This window comes from Charadrius vociferus, unplaced genomic scaffold, assembly GCF_000708025.1.
Source record: "Charadrius vociferus isolate BGI_N301 unplaced genomic scaffold, ASM70802v2 scaffold19, whole genome shotgun sequence".
Lineage (NCBI taxonomy): Eukaryota > Metazoa > Chordata > Aves > Charadriiformes > Charadriidae > Charadrius > Charadrius vociferus.
The window spans coordinates 2,640,563-2,661,308 of record NW_009650173.1 but is presented as its reverse complement, the minus strand read 5'-3'; the positions used below and the strand labels follow the sequence as shown (position 1 = coordinate 2,661,308).

Sequence of the window (20,746 nt, the reverse complement as noted above, 5' to 3'; positions counted from 1 at the left end):
CCTTATGGATCTCAGCTTTCCAGAGTTTCTCCAGATATCCAGACGAGTAAACTCCCCAAAGGATCAAAGTTACTAGGCACTGTTTTGGCAACAGGCATGACTAGTCCTGATCTAGCTGCAGTGCTGTTCATGACTTCCACTACAGGCCTTTCAAAACCTGAACCTGCTGTCGCAAATACATCTGTCACTAGTATCTTTGTGACTGCACATCTTCCCCCTGGTGCTGCAGAAAGTCCAGATGTAACTGCAAATAAAGATGGAAATATAAGTGTACCCCCTGTTGTGACCCCACGCACAGAATATTCACCTCCAAGAGCTTTAGATCATTTTACCTCTGGTCAGACTTCACGTTCCATTGATAGAAAGCATCTTGCTTCTGTTGTGCCTCCAGCATGGGGTATGCAGCCATCACTGGTTTCCATGACAACAGTGATGGACAGCCATGGCTCCAGCTTTTCCGGGATTTTGAGTGCAGACTCTGAAAGCAATTTAGATCCTGTCAGCTCTCCTGAAGTTGCAACTTCAGCTTCTACGTGGACCAATACAGCATTGCTGTCCTCAGCTGGCATTAGTATTCCTTCGGTAAAAACTTCAGTCAGAACAACAATAAGAGAAGTTCCTCCAAGTACTTCTCTGTTGGAAACCGGGTACCATGCACCATATTCGGTAGTTTCAGGTCTGCAAAGGACAATGAATACAAATAAGCAGCCGCTCTTCTCCAACCCTTCGGCAAACTATACATATGCAAACTCTAGTCAAAACGTTTCAAATTCACCCTTTGCTGGAATGAAGTCGAATAGTTTTCCAGAATTTGACGTACATACATTTGCACTGGAAACATCTCCTCTTCAGCATTCATCTCTTGCTGCCACTTTGACAGTGCCTGACCCCCTACCAAAAAAGCATGGAAGCACAGCTGAAAAAGTTGCTAATTTCGTTACTGTTGGAGACATTAATATCAGTATACTCTATGAAGCAGCACCTCTCCATTTACGTGTGCCTTCTGTTAATGACACAGGTGCTTTCCATAGCTCTCTAGAATCGCAAACAACTGATGCTGGAAAGATTACTTTACCGACAAAAACTTTAGGTACAACACCAATGTTGGTATTTCAGCTCAGTGACAACTTGACTCTTGCAGCCAGCAATGAAACCAGTGCCATCCACAGCATGCTGCCCACCGAGTCCCCCTCTCCCATAACCAAGCTTTCTGGCTCAACTCTCTTCCATAGTTTTATTACAGAAGAAGACATCGGGTCTGGAAACTTGCCAGAATTTGCAGATAACCAGTTTGAGTCCTCTGGTTATTTGGTTATGGCTGATAAAAATCCAGCTACGTTTAGTGTGGAGGAGTGGGACAAAAGTGCTACAAGACATAGTCTAGTTCCCAGTAATATATCTGATAAAGCTACCAAGGGCATCCCATTGCAAACCCCTACCACCAGTGCTCTGCAGTCAGTCATCATACCTTCTGTCCATGCATCACCAACACCACTAGCTTCTCCTTTTTTGTCATCAACCAACTTTACCCATTCTGTCATTACAGTGTTATCTGGAGTATCTTCTGGTGCAATACCTACGGTAGGAACTTCAGAAGCAAAACCAATAACAAGAAAACCATCTCCAGCTTCACCAGTGCCAGCTTCTTCCTTCTTTTCTCTAGGCACTGAAAACACACCTTTGCCATCTGTGATGGCGTTAAGCGTACCAATACTGACACTAACAAAAAATAACACTGCCACAAAATTGACATCGGATCTAAGCTCAGTAGGAACACATACAGATTTTCCTTTTGCAACAAGAAACACAACTGCATCACCCGTGGACATGACAGCTATGCTCATAACCCCTAAAAGCAGCACGGTCACAGCTTCCACACTCGCACCCACAGCACACGTACCAAGGCAGATAGAAACAACAGTAACTGACACCCAGAAGTTTCCAAGCTCAGAAATCACCAAAACGTCAACCCCGTATCCACTGACAATTACAGCAGCTTTGACATCTATTACAGCATCAGCGAAAACAACTAGGCTTCCCCCTACTCCAGTGGAAAACACCTCTGCTCCTCCCGAAACCACGGCAGCAGCCGCTTTCGCTAACATGACAGTAACTCCTCCCCTGGATTGTCGGCTCTCCAGGAACCTTATGGTTAAAACAGGTACGTGAGGCCATGGAATTTGCTGAAAGGACCTCGCTGGTCTATGAGGGGCCACTGGTGATGAGTGGGAAATACACTTAAGTGTCAACGAATGTGGGGGTGTTAGTGATTAGTGTGGGGACGAGGCTGCTGTGCTAAAAAGATAAAAGCAGGGTTGCTAGCTAGGAATGGCACTGGCTGTATTTGTGGCTTGGATTTTACAATGAACGCATCAAATGAAGTAGTGAGATCAGGTGCTCTGAAGGTCAGTGGGTCACTGCAGGGGTCTAGCAGAACCACCTTTGTGGAGGGACAACCCCGTATGACGCGATGGTTTGGTCTCCGCTTTGCGGTGAGGAGTCTGTGTTGCTGAAGAAGACAGTGCAGAAACCTGACCCAATCTTTGGCCCTGTTTACATATGAGTACCTAATTCTGGTTTTGTATGAACACTTAATTCTATCACTAAAGACTCATTTGAAAATAATGTTCAGTATTTAGAGTTGTATGCTTCAACATGGTAGGATTTTGAGCTTTCTGTGTGGCCCGTACCATTTCTGGCTGTAGCTGGTTTTTTTACAGACAGCTTTTCCTTAGCTGTAGGAGCTCTGAACTAAAAGGGTCTGGAGAACCCAGGCTTCATATGGATCCCTTATGGCAGCACAGTGCAGCACCAGATATGTGTATCTTGGAGGTCTCAGCAAAGAAAAATAGCTACATAAAAGGATTTATGACCTTGTATAGAACTGAATGATACTGGGGACAATGAAATAAGCAGCTTTTGGACCAAATGTGTGTTTAGTAGCTGCTAAGTATCTACATCAGTAGTATGATGAGTACAACTGTTTCTAAATATGGAAGTAGCTTTTATACAGTATACAATTGAAAGTACTTAAGTGCAGCTATAAAAATCTTTCTGCAAGTTGTAAGAGAAAAAGAAAAAGCTAGTGATAATGTTAATAAAGACAGTGTATGGACACTTCCTAAATGAAAAAAAAATAGTTGTAGGAGTGGAGTAACACATTTCTTTGTTTATTTAACTCTGGCCGTGGAGGTATGAAGCGCACATCCTTTCCTGTGCCGCACTAGCCCAGTCCCCTGGGAATGCTGCACCAGTGTCTGCAGGCAATCGAGTGGCCTCGTACCTCCCTCAAAAAGGCAGCACGGCAAAGACTTATTGTTGTTGCTAAAGAAATTGCATTTGTTAGACCTCACTGTGGAAACAATGGGCTATTGCCATGGGATGAATAGGGAGCTCAGGGACGCTGCTGAGCCCCCTGCAGTTCTCGCTGCCCTTGGAGCTGCTGCAAATCCTAGCTGCTTTGATGAGCACCCAGCTAGCACAACATAAAACAGTTAAAAAAAAAAAAAAAGAAAAGCACACAGTAGCATGGTGATGTCTCAAACCAACATGTGGCTTTTGTCGTTACACAGTTCTGTTTCTGAACACAAGGAGAATGCTGATCAGCAATGCCTTCAAGGAGAGCGTGAGAAAAGGGCTCAACCAAGTGCTGAGACAAGCTTTCAACCAAAATGTCAGCGCTCAGGTAAGCATGCTTGGCATGCCTGCATGATCCCACCAAAACAGCTCTCCAACCAAGAGAATCTGAGCTGGCTGCAGCTCCAGAGGCGTCTCTGGATGCAGGAAGCCTCTTGGAGGGGAGCACCGAGTTTTCCCTATGGAAATGGGCCATAGGTGGCACCCACTCTGGGCTCTAAAAATGTAAGGACCGCTCCAAAGCTTTTATCATTTTATTTGGTGAAGTAGAAGGGAGAAACACAACTTTCTTTTTTATATGTTTTGGGAAACAGCTACTGACAGTAGTTTCCTCCTCCCCCTGCAGCTCAGGAACGACTGTGGTTCACGGTCGGCCAAGTGCTGCTGTGCTCGGACTGGATCGATTGCGAGAGCAGGGCTGGTAAATGGGGTGTCACTGCTGTCAGTCCGCTCCCTGCTTTGAAAAGCCAGTACCTGACAAGTGCAATTCCCCAGGGACGAAAATCCTGAGCAGGGAAAAAGCAGGTTTTATTGAAAATAAATGAGGGAGGCGTGTTCATCACTTCCCAGCTAAATTGAACGAACCTCTGCATTGCTGGGTGTGAGAGCAGTCTTAGGCGGATCGCTGGGGCACTCTTCTCTGCAGCACAGGTTTCTGTGCACTTAGGCAGGGGTTTATGCTGAGTCCAAGGCTGTTATGAGTTATACTCACCAAGCCACTGGGAAGAAGAAAAGTAATTTTGCTCAAAACAGAGGGCATCAGGTTGACTTTTGTCCCCACGCTCTCTTGCTGCAAGTTCGGATGATGTTAGTCAGTTTGGGAATTGTATATTCCTGAGTCTCAGCAGCAGCAATCAAAACTGTCAGACTTTTTCTGCCACCCTCTTGTAAACCTGAGAGAAGCTGCCATTTTCTAACAGAGGAAACCAGCTAAAACTTAGCATGGAGGACCAGTTTTGGAGCTTAAACTTTTTGGAAGATACAGAATTTTGAGGTAAAACTTAACTCGCTGTGGCTCACAGTGTGTTCATTCTTGTGGTTTGTCATTTCTGCTCATATAGGTGATAGCTTAACTATCTGGGACAGTATAAGAAAAATACCATAGAAGAGGCAGTTGAGGCTGAAGAATCAAATATTGGAAACTTCTGTCTTTCAAAAGTCTGTCTCCAAACCTGCAGTGACAGACACATGTGCAAAGTCAGGGAACTTCAGATATGAAGTAGGGGCTGGATATTCTCTGGATTCTCTATATTTTTGCATTCATAAGTAAAATGTCCCAGTATCTGTATGTGAGTGAAGCCTCAGCCCAAATTAGAGGTATGTGAGCTGTGGTAGCAATACTGCACTTCAATTTGGAGCACGTGCTGGATGGACTCTCTGAGCAGTTCTGCGAACACCATGTCTGATGTGACACTAACTGATCCTGTAGGGTTTATAGCGGATTACAGGATAAAAACCCTGCAGGGGAGCCATATTCAGGATGAGAAGCCCCATCAAATAGTGGTTGAACTGCAAACAAAACTTAAAAAAACCAAACCAAAGCATGTTTCCCTGTGTGTTTTAGGTTGAAATCCTGGAGCAATCAAATAATGTGACAGTTGGTTACTACGTTACGCGGGGCAGACTGGTTTTCATGCCAGCTGCTGTAATTGAAAGGCTTCTTGCGTACGGCATTAGCAACGCCACGGCAGACATAAAGCAGCATGTCCCGCATCTCCAGTCTGTGGCAGCCCTGGCCTTGCCGTGGAAGCCCCTTCCCGCGTACCACTTCCAGCTGAAAACAGGTGAGCAAGGTCCTGCCCGCCCGTGCCCGGGGTTGTGTGTGTGTGAATGGGTCAGTGCACGGGGAAGATGCTCCTCTTCCCCTTCGCTGTCCTGCCTCAGCCCCTGCTCCCTGGCCCAGCTGCAGGACAAGCTCTGCTTCATGCGTTGATGTTCCTGGTGCCACCAAGATGGCCGGTGTGTGCAGCCCTGTCCTGTGTGTGTGATGCTCTGCTGTCACCTCTGGTGGCACTGCTGTGAAATGAAGTGGCATCGCATTAGGGATGAGTCACGCCAATATCCTTGACTGAGGCTTGGCGTTTGATTGAAATGGACTTTAATCAATGGGTTGTGCTGCAACCTGTGTGTTTCTTTTGGGGGCAATCAGATGAGAAACATGACTCTGTGTGTGGGGGGGTGTATATATTGTTCTGGCTGGAACATTGCTTCTCCGCTCTGTATTGCACCATCAGTGCAGAGCAGTTGCAGTGCAGCAGAACAGTATAAGCTATGAGAGGGCAGAGAATGGTGTAAAAAAACATATTTAATTGTAAAAAGATTTCTTATATGTGTGGTTACATGTTTATATACACATACTTAACTGCAATTACCCAGTTAAGTATATTTTTCCTAGCATAAACAGAATGAGAATCAATATTATGATTGATTATGTCTTGTAAAAGCCAATGACTTGTGAGATTTAAGAGTATAACTTGTGTTTTTAGAATGATTTTTGCTTATTGCCTGGCTCTGAGTAAGTACAGTGAACTGGTCTTACCATCTTATGTATCAGTGCAGAAACAATCTCCATTTGTTTGTGGAGAGTATCAGCTCTTGTAATGCAATGAAATTCTTATATTTTGTCTTAATTAAGGCTAGCTCAGTACAGTGCTTGAACGACATAAACTGATCGTACGTGGCATTATTATCACCTGCATAACTCTAAATTGGTCATCTTGCTGTCAGATATTACAGGATTTATACATCCAAGAATATTTTGTCCACATATATATGTTGTTCCTTTTCCAGAGCTGCAGTTTGTGGGTCAAACAGATAATATACAGTCATGCAAATTTGTTCAGACCATGGAGCAACGGTTACAGAGAGCATTTCAGGATGCTGAAAGAAAGGTCTTAAACACCAGCAACAACTTAACAGTTCAGGTACACCGTTGCATGCTTTGCCAGTGCCTGTTGCCAAACTCTCTGGCTTATTCTTTCTTATGCATATGCTTGTATTTCAACATAATGTCTTTGATAGCCACTATGGAAGTACATTTATCCTTTCATCTGAAATAAGATTGTTTTATTTATTACAGGAAAACTTATAAACGCATGATTTATAGAAGACTGTTAGTGTTATTTTCATGAATTTGAATTATAATGTGTTCAGTTAAATCATTTAAATGAAATGCAAATAAAAATAAATATATAAAAATATTCTTCCAAATGTATATTTTTACTGAATATGCTATTCTGATACATTAGTTGCTCTTACTGAGGCTATTCAGGTATAAAGATAATGTCATGCATAGCTGTTTGTTAGATCTAAGGTGATGGAATATATTTCTTCCTTTTTTTGTATGCATTCCAGTTCCATACTCGCAGACCCAAATTCACTATTAAGGGCCTGATTTTTTGCAGACTTTTATGTGTATAGTGGGCCAACACCCTTGTGCTCTGTGTCATACTTCAGGAATAAAGAAATTACCCTCTGGGTGATACTATGATATGTATTTGAGTTACGATAAAGCTCTGTGTATGGACTTGTGCTCCTTGGAATAGTGGGCATGTAGCTTACCAGAAGGAGAAAACTGGTCATCAGAGCTCTACTTAGTTACTCTGATACTGTCTCTTGTGAACTTGTGTTCAAACTGGAGCAGCTCAGAGGGGCAGAAAAGTGCATGGCAAGAGCTGACGTAGGTAGGTAGGTAGGTAAAGGGATTATCAGGCTTTTCGATAGCTGGGCCCATGTTGCTGAGGGGAGCTTCATGGTGGATAATTTGCTCGTGGCACAAGTGGTAGATCTCACAGAGCACCCAGGCATTTTTGTGAAGAGCCCTAGGAAAAGATTGTAGTTGTGGGTTTTGCCAGCTTTGGAAGTGACAGGATGGAGATCTTGGAGGCAAGGTATAAGCTGGGAAGTAAGAGGCTCAAGGGTGTGATCTTCATGATAAATTTTTCTGAAATTATTCTAGTACCATGTAAAGGACTAAGTCAGTGCAACACAAAATAGTACGAGGCTTTTAGGTTAATTACAAACTGAGGAGCAGTTCTGGAGCAGACGGAGTCAATTCAGAAAAGGCCTTACTGCATTACAAGAGTAAAGGGAAGGGCAGCAAGATGGGTAAAACGCATGAAACAACTTCCATGTAAGGAGAAATGAGATTTGTCATGGTTCTCCAACCATGAGCGGTATAGTGAATCAAGAGTGATTGTTTGGAGCTTCTCATAACAGAACTACTCAGGTTTAAAGAAAAAGAAGAATCCTTTCACACAGTGGGTAATAAGATGTTGAAGATAGCTGGATGTAACTGGAAAAAAGTACAGAAGTTACAAAGCAATTGGCCAAACATACAGAATAAAAAGTCATCAACCTTTTTTAAACCCAAGCATATGATATATGGCTCAGACCATAGATGTGGGCTGACCTTACACTGCAGAAGAGAGTCATATCATCTTGCCCTGTGCTCATTCTCCAGCTGTCTGCTCCTGGCCATTTATAAGTGGACATCAGCTAGGCAGACCTTTGGCCTGACCTCAGACTCTTCTTCTGATGCTTTTATTATACCATGTTTTATGTTTTTGCTTAGTGATCCAAATAATAAAAATGGGTTATTTGAATAACATTCATGAATGCTGAATGCTGTCGGCCCTACCTACAGTATCAGTAGCCAAAAACCATCCCTCTTGTCCTAGAGCGTGAGTTTTCTGAGAAAACATGTTTTTTCCATTCCTGCCCCACCTTCGTCTCTCTGCTGCCTGCATAAAACTGGTGTTTGAGGATCTTATCCAGTACTTACTAAACAGAATCAGTCCTTAAATGCAGTCATCAGATCTGGGCTCAGGAAGAGACTGGCATAGAGCTAAAGTGGGGAGGACAGCTGGTAACCTTATGATGCCTTTTTTTCTTTTTTTTTCTAGTTTTTTCCAACTGAGTTGAAACACAGCTACACATTATTTCTTTACCTCTGTTTCAGATTTTGAACACCTCCAATGTCTCCCAAGCTGTCACTCTGTTTTATGTAGTGAACAATCAAAGCACAACTCTAAATGGCACTATTTCCAGCAACCTTCTTAATCAGCTGTCAGCTGAGCTGGTGGGTTTCTATCTAACCTACCCACCTCTCACCATCGCGGAATGTAAGTATGCGCTTCCCTACACACAACTCCTTAAGATTAACCACTGTTTGGCTTTTGCTTTGCAAGCACCAGAAGCTTTGTCGTGGAGCTCACCGATTGTGGGTGGTTTTACTGACTGCTTTTTAAACTTCTTTGTTTTTTAAACAAAAAAGATAGACGGGAGGATTAGGTGTGGGGTTTTTCTGGGTTCAGTGTTTGCTTCAGCTGCTAGAAACACTGGCAGATAACTAAGAAAAACACATATATGCTATCATTAATAAAAATTACCTGTGTCAGATTCCAAACAAAATAAAATTGCAGTTTTATATATAAAAAAAAAAACACAAACCCACAGAATTTCCCCAGTTCTCCATTTCAGAAAAACTTAGCACAGTGCATAAAGTTCATTTCCAGCATGGCCCTTTACAGCGGTGAAGCCTCAGCCGGCAGTGTGTGCTCCAGTGGCAGGGCTGGGTAGCACCCTTTGAGCGTGAGTTTGGGTAGGGGGGAGCTCTACTTACGCTTCTCAGGTTAAAAAAATTGTTGGTGTATTTGCTGAACTTCATCCCCAGTTTCAAATGTGGTCTAAGCACTTTACCATCCGTAATTTGGTTGCTTTTCAATGGTTATGGAGAGTGAGAGGTACGGAGAGCGAGAGACAGTTGTGCGTCTGGGCAGCCTGTGTGGCATATATGCTCTCTGACTCTGCATGCTAATCGCTCTCAAATGAATAAAGGGACAAGAGATTTGATTATGGGGATTTCTGTTTAAGCTGCTTGTTAAACTTGGTATGTGAAATTCATCTCCCATACCGGGTTATCCATTCACTGGAGGAGATCAGTGTTCACTGGAAGTGAGAGAGGGATGCGCTGGGTATGGCAGTGCGTGGTGATGGACTCTGGTTAAGCAAGGGCAGGTTTCAGCTGATCTCATTGTGTCTAAATCTTCTCAAGATGCCTGTTAAATTTGAAATACTATGCTCAAATAATAGTAAAGATCTGATTAAACTTCTGGTAGCTATCAAACTTGCTGATAAGGCTAAAACAGTGATGGAGGAGTTTGTAATTTTTTTCATTTCACAAGTATCAAAATAATTTGGCACATCAGGACAGAGCCAAATATGTCTTTATGATCAGAACACCGAACTGAGTGGATTTGCAGCTTTAGGTAAAATTATTAAGGTGTTTGTTCATTTTCTGATTCTAAAAAAAAGCAGAACCAGGCTGGTGGAAAGTGAGCCCGGGGGAAAATGCAAGTTACCTTTTTTTGTCAGTCCATTTTGTTTGCAAACAGCCCAACAGCAGAGTAATTATCTTATGCAATTTCTCATCAGTTACTCACACAATGAGCTGTCGGGGGGAGTAAGGGGTCACTCTCTGGTGCAAGGCAGTCAGGAATCACAACTGACTCTGGTGATTGTGCAAATCCTTGAAAAAGGAGGAGTATATTATTCTTGAGGCATTGCCTATCTAAATCAGATGAAACTGCCCAACGATGAGTTCTTCTGCTGTGTTGGTGCACTTTTGAATCAGACTTTCCATCACAGGGTGTGAGGTATCTCGGGGTGGGCTTGTGTTTTCATCAGGTCATTCCACAGGCAAGGGGAGGTGAGGAGGGAGGCGGTTGGCACAGGGACCTAGGAAGAGATGTAGACCATTTGTTGTGGGACAGGCTCCTTCCTTTTCGTGGCTGACAAGTGAGCCTGTCACAAAAGTGCCCTGTGTGCAGGACTTGTCTTCACAGGGCAGCCAGGAGCACAAGGAGAAAGTCTGAGGAAGCTTTTTTTTAATGATGGTTTAAGCTTTTGGCCTCCAAAACAAGCTAGTTGCATAGGAAGAGGATTATGGCGCTTCTTGCAAAGGCAGTACAGCGTATGCTTGGTAGTCAGGAGCTGTGGAAGACATTTGTCACACAGTAAGAGTCCCATGTGGTTCTCTGCTGATCCCCACACATGATGAACCGACCCGATAAAGTCTTTAGCTAGTGCTCCTTTAAGAACTAATAGCCTATATTTCATTTTGGAGTTCTTGGTTTTATTCCCAGGACAACAGGTATACTGCAAACTCATGAACTTAATGTACACGTAGTATTTATGGCTTCAGACCGGTAGTGTGTCTTGTGAAAATGTTTACTTTGAAAAGTGTTTGATGCTTATTCATGTGGCAGTGCAGTTGCTTCAGTTTATCAAACAAACGCTGCTGCTGTTCTCGGAGCACATTATTTCCCAGTAGACTCCCTCGGCTCCTCCAGAGCCTTCACAGTCTGTCATGGAAATGCACAGCTCAGGACACACTGTGAAATCCCTCCTCAAAAGCAGTTACTGTCTGTAATCAGATGCTTTACAATGTTTACTATTTCAAGCCACTTTGGAGTTTAAAAAAATCAAGGTAACTCAATAGCAGTGTATCAACATGCAAGGCATGGATATTTTCTGCACTAAGTTCCAAGTATTAATGCTTTCCACGTTGCATAAATCTATCGGAAAAAATGTTGAGCTGTATAATGAATTAGCAGCACAGTGAACTTTACAGCCTAATGCAATTTAGGGATGGGAACGCTAAAAAAAAAAAAAGGCATCAAAACAGCAAACATCAGTTTCTCACAGATGTAAACACATATGGTAATAATACCTTAAATGGTGCTGAGTGAGAAAGTGAGAGTCCCACACTCTAAAGTGTGTTCACAGTTTTGTTAGTCTTGCTTGTACTTCATGTGGAACTGCACATTGTGATTGGTGGAATCCGATCCTGGGTTTTTTTGAATATTATTTTTAGGTTAAAATAGTGGTCTGGGTTAAGTAAGGATTAAATCACAATCCGATCCTGGGTTTTTTTGAATATTGAATATTGAATATATATTGAATATATATTTTGAATATATTTTTGAATTGAAGTCTGGGTTAAGTAAGGATTAAATCAAAGAATCACCATAGAATGTCATCTTGTTTTCTCCAGGGGATTATTCACAGAGAGAAAGCAGCAGAAATGTATATAACACAGACATGTGAATATTACATATCATTTTTAGTAATGGGCAATCCTTGGCTTTGCCCCAGACAATGTATCGGCCAATATTTTGGCAACAGAAGATATATGTTCTACTTTGTACAGCAGTGCCTGCAGTGTTTTCACTTGATGTCCTTTTTCAGGCAGAAGAGAAATCGTAATCCTGAAAATTATGCCTCTAGGTTTCCTCCTGGGCCATGGTTCAATTTTATTTATCAGTGTCTAGTTAACCAAATTTGTTTTGGGACAAATAAAGTGTAGGATGTTGGAATACTATGACATAATTTCAACTTTTATTTTAAAGCTTTGGAATATCCCAACCTTGACGTCTCAGAGTCAACTAGAGACTACTGGGTGATAACAGGTACTTTTTAATCTCCTTCCCCCCTCCGTGGACTTCAGATAATGATTTTTAGTGCTCGATAATATAAACAGATCGGTGCAGTAATTTTAGGCAAAACTAAGTGGCTGCCCACTGAACCTTCCTGTTGCGTTCAACTGGGCAAATGTATTTAAAGTTACTCCGGGGCATAACTGTGATTTGTCCTCTTGAATGGAGATGTCTCCTGTGTCCAACACTCACCTCAGAATTTATGCTACTTTGGTTTAAGCACTTGTGCGAGCAGCATTGTCTTCTCAGAGTTTTAAAACACAAATAGGCTGCTTTTTTTTTTTTTTTGCTTTTTTTTTTTTCCCTCCCCTCTGGGACTTTGATTTACATCTGAAATCCAAAGAGGCTTGTAGACATACCCCAGGAAGAAAGGCGATCTGTTAAACTGAGGAAGTTTGTTATGATTTGCTGACCCTGGCTGGGTCCAGGTATTTTTGCACCTTTCACCTGAGGCATTAAGCACATAACTTTCTGTTGGTGGGCTATTAGGCTTCAGAATACTTGTTTCATCACAGGCATTTCACTGCTGTCACATTCTCATTCACAATCAGTTTGACTTTATAAGTGAGAACTGGGCAAGAGAGACACCCTTTTCCCCAGACATCTCTGAGTGAGTAGATACCAAAGCCTTTCTAATCGGTGTGTCTGTACCTGGAATTGTTTAATGCTCAGGAGAGCAAGAGAAAAGGAGCCTGACATGGAACGGATTAAATTCTACACTCGGCTTCCAAAAGCTGGTGTGATTTGGTACCGGTGTGATAGAGAGAGAGATTTTGAGATTAAAAGTAAGTTTATGCAGAGATTATGATCCTCCAGAGGGAGTGGTATGGCTCCTCCCTGTTTGGACCCCGTGATCCCAATATGCTGTTTCTTGCCTTTGTGCACTTGCTGTAGTGGAGCGTTATTGATATTACAATGGAAACTGTTTTCGAAAGACTCATGGTGGTCCCAAAAGATTTTACTTTTTTTTAATAATATTGAAAACCCATACATTTGTGTGAATTTAATTAGCATGTGCTATCACGCATTTGAACTTTATGCAAATTCAGTGTCTTTTAATTTTACATTAATTTTTATTTAGGAAATGTTTATTCAGTTTTCAGTGCTCTCGAACATATAGTGTTTTGTTTCAAACTGAGTTGTACAAAATTCTAACTTCACATTTAAAAACTGATGGACAAACCCCTGTCATTTGGTTAACAGGAGCATCTGGTGACAAGCATAAAACCAGGCAGCTCTCAAATAGGTTTTCACTTACTTTTTACGTTGAAGTTCATAGATGAGGTGCTTCCCAGAGCCATTTTGGTAAACTAAAGGCCTAAGAAATTTTTTGGAGGTTTTTATTCTCTGAAACATCATTGACATTATCTGAGAAGAACAGTGGGCTGAAACAAAAGCACATTATATCCCATTGGGAATTACTGAGGGGGTGTAACAGCGTCCAGTTATTTTTCTTCTAAGCTAGTTAGCACATCCCTGTCCCAAACTGCCCTGCAGACCACGCATTGCTTTATCTGTCCATCTAAAATGTGCTGATATGTGATTTTCTCCATTCCCACAGTTATTCAAGGGGTTGATATTGCCTTACTGGGACTGAACAATCAGAGCTTTGCAAGATTAATGGAGCAGCGCTTGGCCCCGCTGTTCATGATGTCCCACCAGCAAGGACGACGTTTCAAACGGGCCACTACTGTGGGCAGCTACACTGTGCAGGTAGTCAATGCCACATCGGTTGCACCTGGATATGTGTTGGCAAAAAGGGCTTTGTTTGCATGTGTCCTGTCTCAATTTGTGTGGGGAAAAAACCCCAAACCCCAAATGCTTAACTGCGTTGAGATTTCCCGTCTTTTTTCATGAATACCAAAGCGGCGAGTGCAAAATGCATGGCATTACTTAATGGGTTTCTTTTTTTTTTTTTTTGCATTCAGCCATGTTGTATGCCTCTCATCTTCTAGAAATCATCATTAGTTAGTCAGTGTTAATAAACATTTTCTCTTTGGTTGCTATGAGAATTGGTACAAAGTACATACTTCAGCGTAAAGTCTCATATTCAGCATAATGAAGAGTTCCAGGCTTTTGTACTTAAACTAAAAAAAAAAGTTTCCTAGGGCTTCCTTTCCTAGGTAACTCAGTAAAGCTAGAACTTCTTTTTTCTTTTTGTTGAAGAAAAAATGTGTGAAGCAGCCTTTATACAGGGTTAGTCATCAAATCATGTGGCCACAGATCACATTGTGAAGTAGAGATTTCAGTTCTGAGTAATTTATTAATCATCTTTCTCTTATTTAGCAACATATCCCATTCAGTTTTTTTAAATGATCGTATTTTGTTTTCTTACTAATTTAGCCAACTTATGCTAGTTGGGGGAGATTCAAAGAGGATCTGTCTTCAAAAATTGCATTACAAGTTATTGCTTTTTTTTTTTTAATTACATGATGTTTTTTTCAGAATTGCTTTTTGTGAGATGTAAAAACAAATTACTACTTTTCTTGTTTGCCCACAATTTTGTGTGTTTTCCCACTGAAAGACTTTAAAAGAAGGAACATGCTTTTACTTGCCAAAAGTTTGAACCTTTGTAAAATTTTCCAAGAAAAATGACAGATTTTAATCAATAACATAACAGAGAAGAATCTCAACACTCCTTTTTGGTCTCATGATTATAGGTGTTTGACATTTCTTCTGCTTGCAGGAAATGTAGAGGTACAATGTAAAAATTCTGCCAGTGTTCTGCAGAATAAAATGGAAAAAGCATGGTTCTCTTTATTATCAGCCTGGGATCAAAAATTATGAGTACAGAAGTAAAATGTGAGGGAAATTTTCAGCTGCAATATGCCAGTAAAATAGAATTTTCAATATTAGGACAAATTTGAAGAATTCCCTTTTTACAGAGGACTGTAATGTTCAAATATTTGATCCTTTCCTACTTTTTACTGCATGCTTTTCTTGATACGGGGTTTTACTGTAGGATTATGTTTAAAAAATTTTTAAGGCTGCAGTTGGTCCTCACTAATCGTAATAGCTTCAGCCATGAAGGGGAGAAGCCCTGATCCTTTGAGAATAATGGCACGGAGCTAATGCTTATATGGGGTCTTGGAAGAGTTCCTTCTGTGCACTGCCTTCAAGTAGCTCCTGGCAGGTTTTGCAATGGTATAATACAAACAGTTTATTTCTCCTTCTCTTTTCTCCTTTTTTTTTTTTTTTTTTTCCCTTTTCTGAAAGATGGTAAAAATCCAACGTATTCCAGGACCCAAGGAGCCGGCTGAACTGACATACTATACTTTATACAACGGGAAACCTTTGCTGGGCACAGCAGCTGCCAAAATTTTGAGTACTGTTGACTCCCAGCGGATGGCGTTGACACTAGGTTATGTTATTCAAGTTCAAGCTGATCGTAAGAGTTCTTTTCAAAATTCTCTGGTTTAGTCCCTTTTTATTCTTTTCTTTCTGTCTGTCTTTCTTTGTGGAAACACCAGTTTAGGCATGGGGAGCCTCCACTGATCACACAGACAAATTTCAGCTGCATCTTTCCGAGCAGCTGCTTAAGTCAGGTGGCTCTTTTTCATGTGGAAAACAGACTAATCTTTTATGGTAGTAAATCAAAGCTATATACTGACTGTTATTTACCCAATCACTGTAAACTCTACTGTACAACTAACTTTACACATATACAGTTATAGGAACTGAACAACTTTATGTTGTAAAGTCAAAATGAATTCTGATGCCAACAAAACCATGACACCACAGCCTTATGACTGCTGGGGCTAAATTGCTATTCCAATAATTGTCCCAAAGTAAAATGAAGTAAAGTTCACCACGTGATTGCTAAAGATACTGTTTAGACACAAATCAGAAAAGTGAAGTTGAACAGAAGTACTTGTGTGTATGGGCAGTTTTCAAATTCGAGATACGGAAGCATCATTCAGAAAAATGTGGCCAAAAAAGTAATCCATTGTTGAAAAGTAAAGTGTTTTAGAATTTCTCTTTTAAGACTTACATCAGTCACTGAGTACTGTGGGCAGAAGTGTTTTCTTAAAAAAATTTCTTTTGGATATTCCTGTAAAGATGACCCACGGTCATAAACCTGTAGTGGAGCTTGGAGTGGTTTTTGTGCAGTAACAGCTTAATGTATCAACTGATGCCTTTAGCTAATTGAATTTCTTCACTTTGCCAAGGTATTTAGCCAGATGGAATTAAAATTATATAGTAAACTTCTGTATTGGATCTCCTTACTGGCTAAACAAATAAAATGGGACATTATTTCTGGTGACATGTTTTCTGTCTGAAGGAGCAGGGATATTGAAATAATTACATGTAGTGGTGATAGGACAAGAAGGAACCACTGTAATAAATAATTGACGTATCATCCATAAACATATGATTGAGTTAGAAGAATAAAGTATGATACAATTCCCAGAGACTGCACTATAGACTGTACCTGATCCTTGATTTGATCGTGGTCTGTTACTGACTTTAATTGAACTGAAACCGGAGATCTCCATTCCTGCCTCCGTAAAGTCTAGCATTTAAATTCTGAATGACTTTGTTTTCCATGAGAATATTTCTTTAATGTAATTTTTACTAAACCAGCTTTAGATAATACATAGCAATTTCCTAGCTCTTTGTGCAGTTTTGTTATTTATACAGCTATTTAGGTAAGTATATGACATCTGCTGCTCATGATTTAACTTCGTACTACCATGATCTGATAATGCAGCATCATTCATCTGTAGATTTTCGTACAAGTTATATATGCACAGAATATTGTAAGAAGAGAATATAGAGAAATTGAAATTATGACCCCGGGTAACTGAGATTCTGAAGCAAGAATATTTGAAACGTAGGAGAGAGTTCTAACTTAGTACCTTATTATTGAAAAAAAATCCCATTTCTTTCATTTTGGACAGGGTATTTGTAGTCTGCCTTTGTATTCCCAAAGAAAATACTTTGTGTGCACTTGACTTTTCCTCATTATAATTTCCTTTATAGCAGAATGAAAAGTTCTGTACCAAAATGCAGTAAGGCATCTACCCTCAGGAGCTTATAGTCTGCTTAGATGAGACAGACGAATAGTAACAAAAAATATGGATGTTCCTGTTTTATAAGTGAAGGACTGTGTTACAGGAAAATGAAAGGCTTCCTTCAAAATCCACTGCAGTCTTATTGAGTTGTATGAACTGTGGATTGACTTACTGAAGGTCATATTGGAAGCTGATAACTGAATTAAGGATTTAAACCCAGATTCCTAAATGTTTGTCCTATTAGCCTTAAGGTCATTGTTGCCTCTGTGCTCCGTAGAAAGAATAATTACAATTTTTCAACAATTTTTTGTTGCTCCCACAACATCAGTCTATAATTAAAACAACTGTTACCCGGTAAAATTTAGATTCACTTTCCTTCCCCACAGCACTTTCACTCCCACACTACATGTTCAAAGTCAATAATTTAGAATTATGCAAGGCCATTGAAAAGTGAACCTTGAAAGGCTTCTTAATCTTAGGCTTCAACCTGTTTTTTTGGGCATGTTTTAAGCACACTGTTACTGTTAGTCTGTGTGCGAGATATTTACCTAATGGCGCTGTTCCTACATCACTCAACAAACTACATTGGCTTTGCGAAAAGTGGTAGATCTACAAAGAAAACGGGCTCAAGTTTCAGACGGACTTTCAGCTGGCTTTCATAACGGCTACTGAACGAGATGGTATGCGTTTGAAGTCTGATCCTGAAAGATGCTGAGTGCCTCTGACAGCTAATAAGCTCAATGACATTTGAAAGCGCTCGTCCCCTAGGAAATGGGAAAGGCCGCTTTACGCTGGTATTCTCGCAATTGCCTGTCCGCGCCAGCAACCAGTGGCCTAGGAAAACAAATAGAGATAGCATAGTGAAGTCCACAAAATATTTCACCAAACTAAAATTCAGCATCTAAAGGAGATTATCTGGTGTTTTTCCAGAAAGAAATGAAATGAGAGAACCGGAGACGTCTCACAGGAGGATCTGTTATTTGTGTACAAGTTGAAGGCTCATACTGAGAGACTTTGTTCTGATATAATGGAATTAAAATGTTTTAGCATCACTGCGTTTCTGAAATGTGCCCTTTTCCCAGTGCCATTATTAATATATCTGCAAGTAGCTCTTTCCAACCTCATAATTTTCCCTCCTTCAGAAATCATAGATTCATTTTGACCTTAACTATGATAAAGTATTTCTAGAGCACAGAAGAAGCGTTTTCTTATTACCATATTGATATCAATAATGACTATTAGCATGCCTAATTTGTTGTTTCTGAAAAAACTCTCCCAGTTTGGCTGAGCCAGTAAGTCTTTGACACCAGGTATGGACTACATGTGTATACTTCTAACACACATGCTACCTTACTATATGCTGGTTTTGATTGAAAAATAACTAAGGATGTATTACTCTCACGTTTGTTTGTTTGTTTATTCTGTAAATGAACCATTGGGAAGTGATATCTAACATGGCATCTGATTTGACTTGGGAGTTGATGTCTGCTTTTGCAGCTGGCTATAACTAAGTAAGAGAAGAGAGCTCAGGGATCTGTGAATTGAACAGTGTTGCTGATTCAATTTTTGTACATGAGGAGTACAAAGGCATAGCTAGATTCCTAGCAATTCTTTTGTACCAGTTGTTATATGGAGACAGTTGAAGGCCGTTGAAAGCAACTTAAATCTCGTGTCTGCACAGTAAAACTTATCAATTTTGGTTTGCAATTTTCTGTAGCTGTGGTGAAGAACCCTCCGAACAACCTGTGGATCATTGCAGCGGTGCTGGCTCCCATCGCCGTGGTTACAGTGATCATCATCATCATCACAGCGGTTCTGTGCAGAAAGAACAAGAACGACTTCAAACCCGACACCATGATGAACCTGCCTCAGAGAGCTAAAGTGAGTGACCGACCTCCAGATCCAAGATGTCCATTTGCTTCCTGAGGTGTTAACTGTTTCTCTGCTAGATGTAGTTGAAAGGACGTTTGGAACTGAAATGGTCGTTACTCGCAGGTTCGATCTTTGCGCTTCTCTGTCCTTGATACCGCTGGTCACACTATTTGCCCTTCTGTTTCACTCAAGACTCATCAACTTCCTTGCCGGCTTATCGCATAGGTAGCAGTGACGGAAGCAACGTTACGCAGTGATGTAAGGCACTGAGCCATTAAGGCTGAGTAGGCTTCACTCAGGGCAGTTGCTTCCCTCATAAAGTTGAGGAAATGGGCTGTCACCCCTATGCCTCGTTAGCGGCACGTCTCCCGTAGGACCTCATTCTCAAACCCATGGCCTGTGCTGCGTGTGCCTCCTGTGAGCGGGCACAGCTGAAGCTCTGGGCTTTGGCAGCAGTTCAGCCCTGGTCCTGATCAGAAGTTCTCCATCCAACTGCTAATCCAGAAAAGGAAGTTGATGAACTTTTTTTTTTTGAGAAAATTTCTCCCATTGCTATTTTTCTTTTAGATGTTTTGAACTTTCTAATTTATTTGTGGATATTGTTGATTGGATTCAAACAATAATATTTTCCTTAAATTTACTAAGCTTATCAGTTACAAGTTGGTGCGTTGGTTTTGGGGTTTTTTTTTCCAAATCAAATGTCTTTCCAGTCTTAATTTTCTGTCTCCAAGAGCAAAATGTCACAGAATACTGATTTGTTTCTGTCGTGAAAAAAGTCTGCCTTCTGAATGCTGCTATTAAATGGCTCTTAAACAGGGCCACCCAAAGTTAGGGGTTTTTAGCCTATAAAGCGCATGTGTAAGTCATGCTGTTCCTTCACCCTTCTAGCTGGCTTTGTTCTTCTCCATTGGCATGGGATTGAAATTATAATTTTTTTCTTTGGTTTCGTCACGCTACAGACAGCAGGATTATTGTGATTTCGGCTCTGTTGCTTCTGCTGAAAAATGTAGATTGAAGGGAGAGTTGAAGGAAGGCATGATGCAAATGACAGCTCTTTTCTCCTCATCTGAGGTTAGTTGCAGATGGGTGCAGCTGTTGCCAGTTGGAAAAAAGACGTTTCTATCAAAAATGATAGAAAAAAGACATTTCAATTTCAGTTCCAGTATGCTCATCTATTTGTCTGGTGTTACCAAACTAGAGTAGATCTGCAAAAGGGAAACAAGCAATATCACAACCAAAAATTAATACCACTGCAGTGATATCATATAATGTCCCATTGAAACCTCTAAAATGCAAATCACGCTTTACTAGTGGCTGTTGCAATTACTGTGCACCACTTGATTCTTCTTATGTGCAATCTTAGTCCCAGCTAAAGGACAAAGTGAGATTAAATTTGTACATCATTTTGAGCTGGCCATCAGTATGGGATGCTTTACAGCTGAAGAAACTTGCTATTTAAAAAAAATAAGACTGCTGGTCCAAGCTATAGCACAGAAAAAACTTGAAAGTATTTTAATATTCCATAACTGCCACTCCAAAAAGTAAGAGAAAGTTGAATTTTTACTTTCCCCGAGAAATCAGATTTAAGCAAGCTGTAAGATACATGGTCAGGTTAAAACCTCTTCAGTCAGGTTACGTTTGTATCAGCAGCCGATGTGGTCAGATGAGTTCTGGATCTGCAGAACAAAATAATTGGTGCTGAGCTCCCAGCATCCACGCGGCACT

The 20,746-nt window shown here is 40.9% G+C and overlaps 1 protein-coding gene across 1 annotated transcript in view; it reads left to right on the top strand.

Annotated features, from left to right (window-relative positions):
• The first annotated feature begins 1,827 nt into the window (after positions 1-1,827).
• The window catches only part of KIAA1549L (KIAA1549-like ortholog), a 67,569-nt gene continuing 48,650 nt past the window's right edge, over positions 1,828-20,746 (top strand). The window contains exons 1-9 of the mRNA XM_009892697.1: positions 1,828-2,161; positions 3,573-3,685; positions 5,201-5,420; positions 6,427-6,560; positions 8,597-8,759; positions 12,048-12,107; positions 13,696-13,847; positions 15,351-15,522; positions 18,867-19,030. Coding sequence (XP_009890999.1) covers positions 1,828-2,161; positions 3,573-3,685; positions 5,201-5,420; positions 6,427-6,560; positions 8,597-8,759; positions 12,048-12,107; positions 13,696-13,847; positions 15,351-15,522; positions 18,867-19,030 — 1,512 coding nt within the window. The remainder of the gene's footprint in view (positions 2,162-3,572; positions 3,686-5,200; positions 5,421-6,426; positions 6,561-8,596; positions 8,760-12,047; positions 12,108-13,695; positions 13,848-15,350; positions 15,523-18,866; positions 19,031-20,746) is intronic.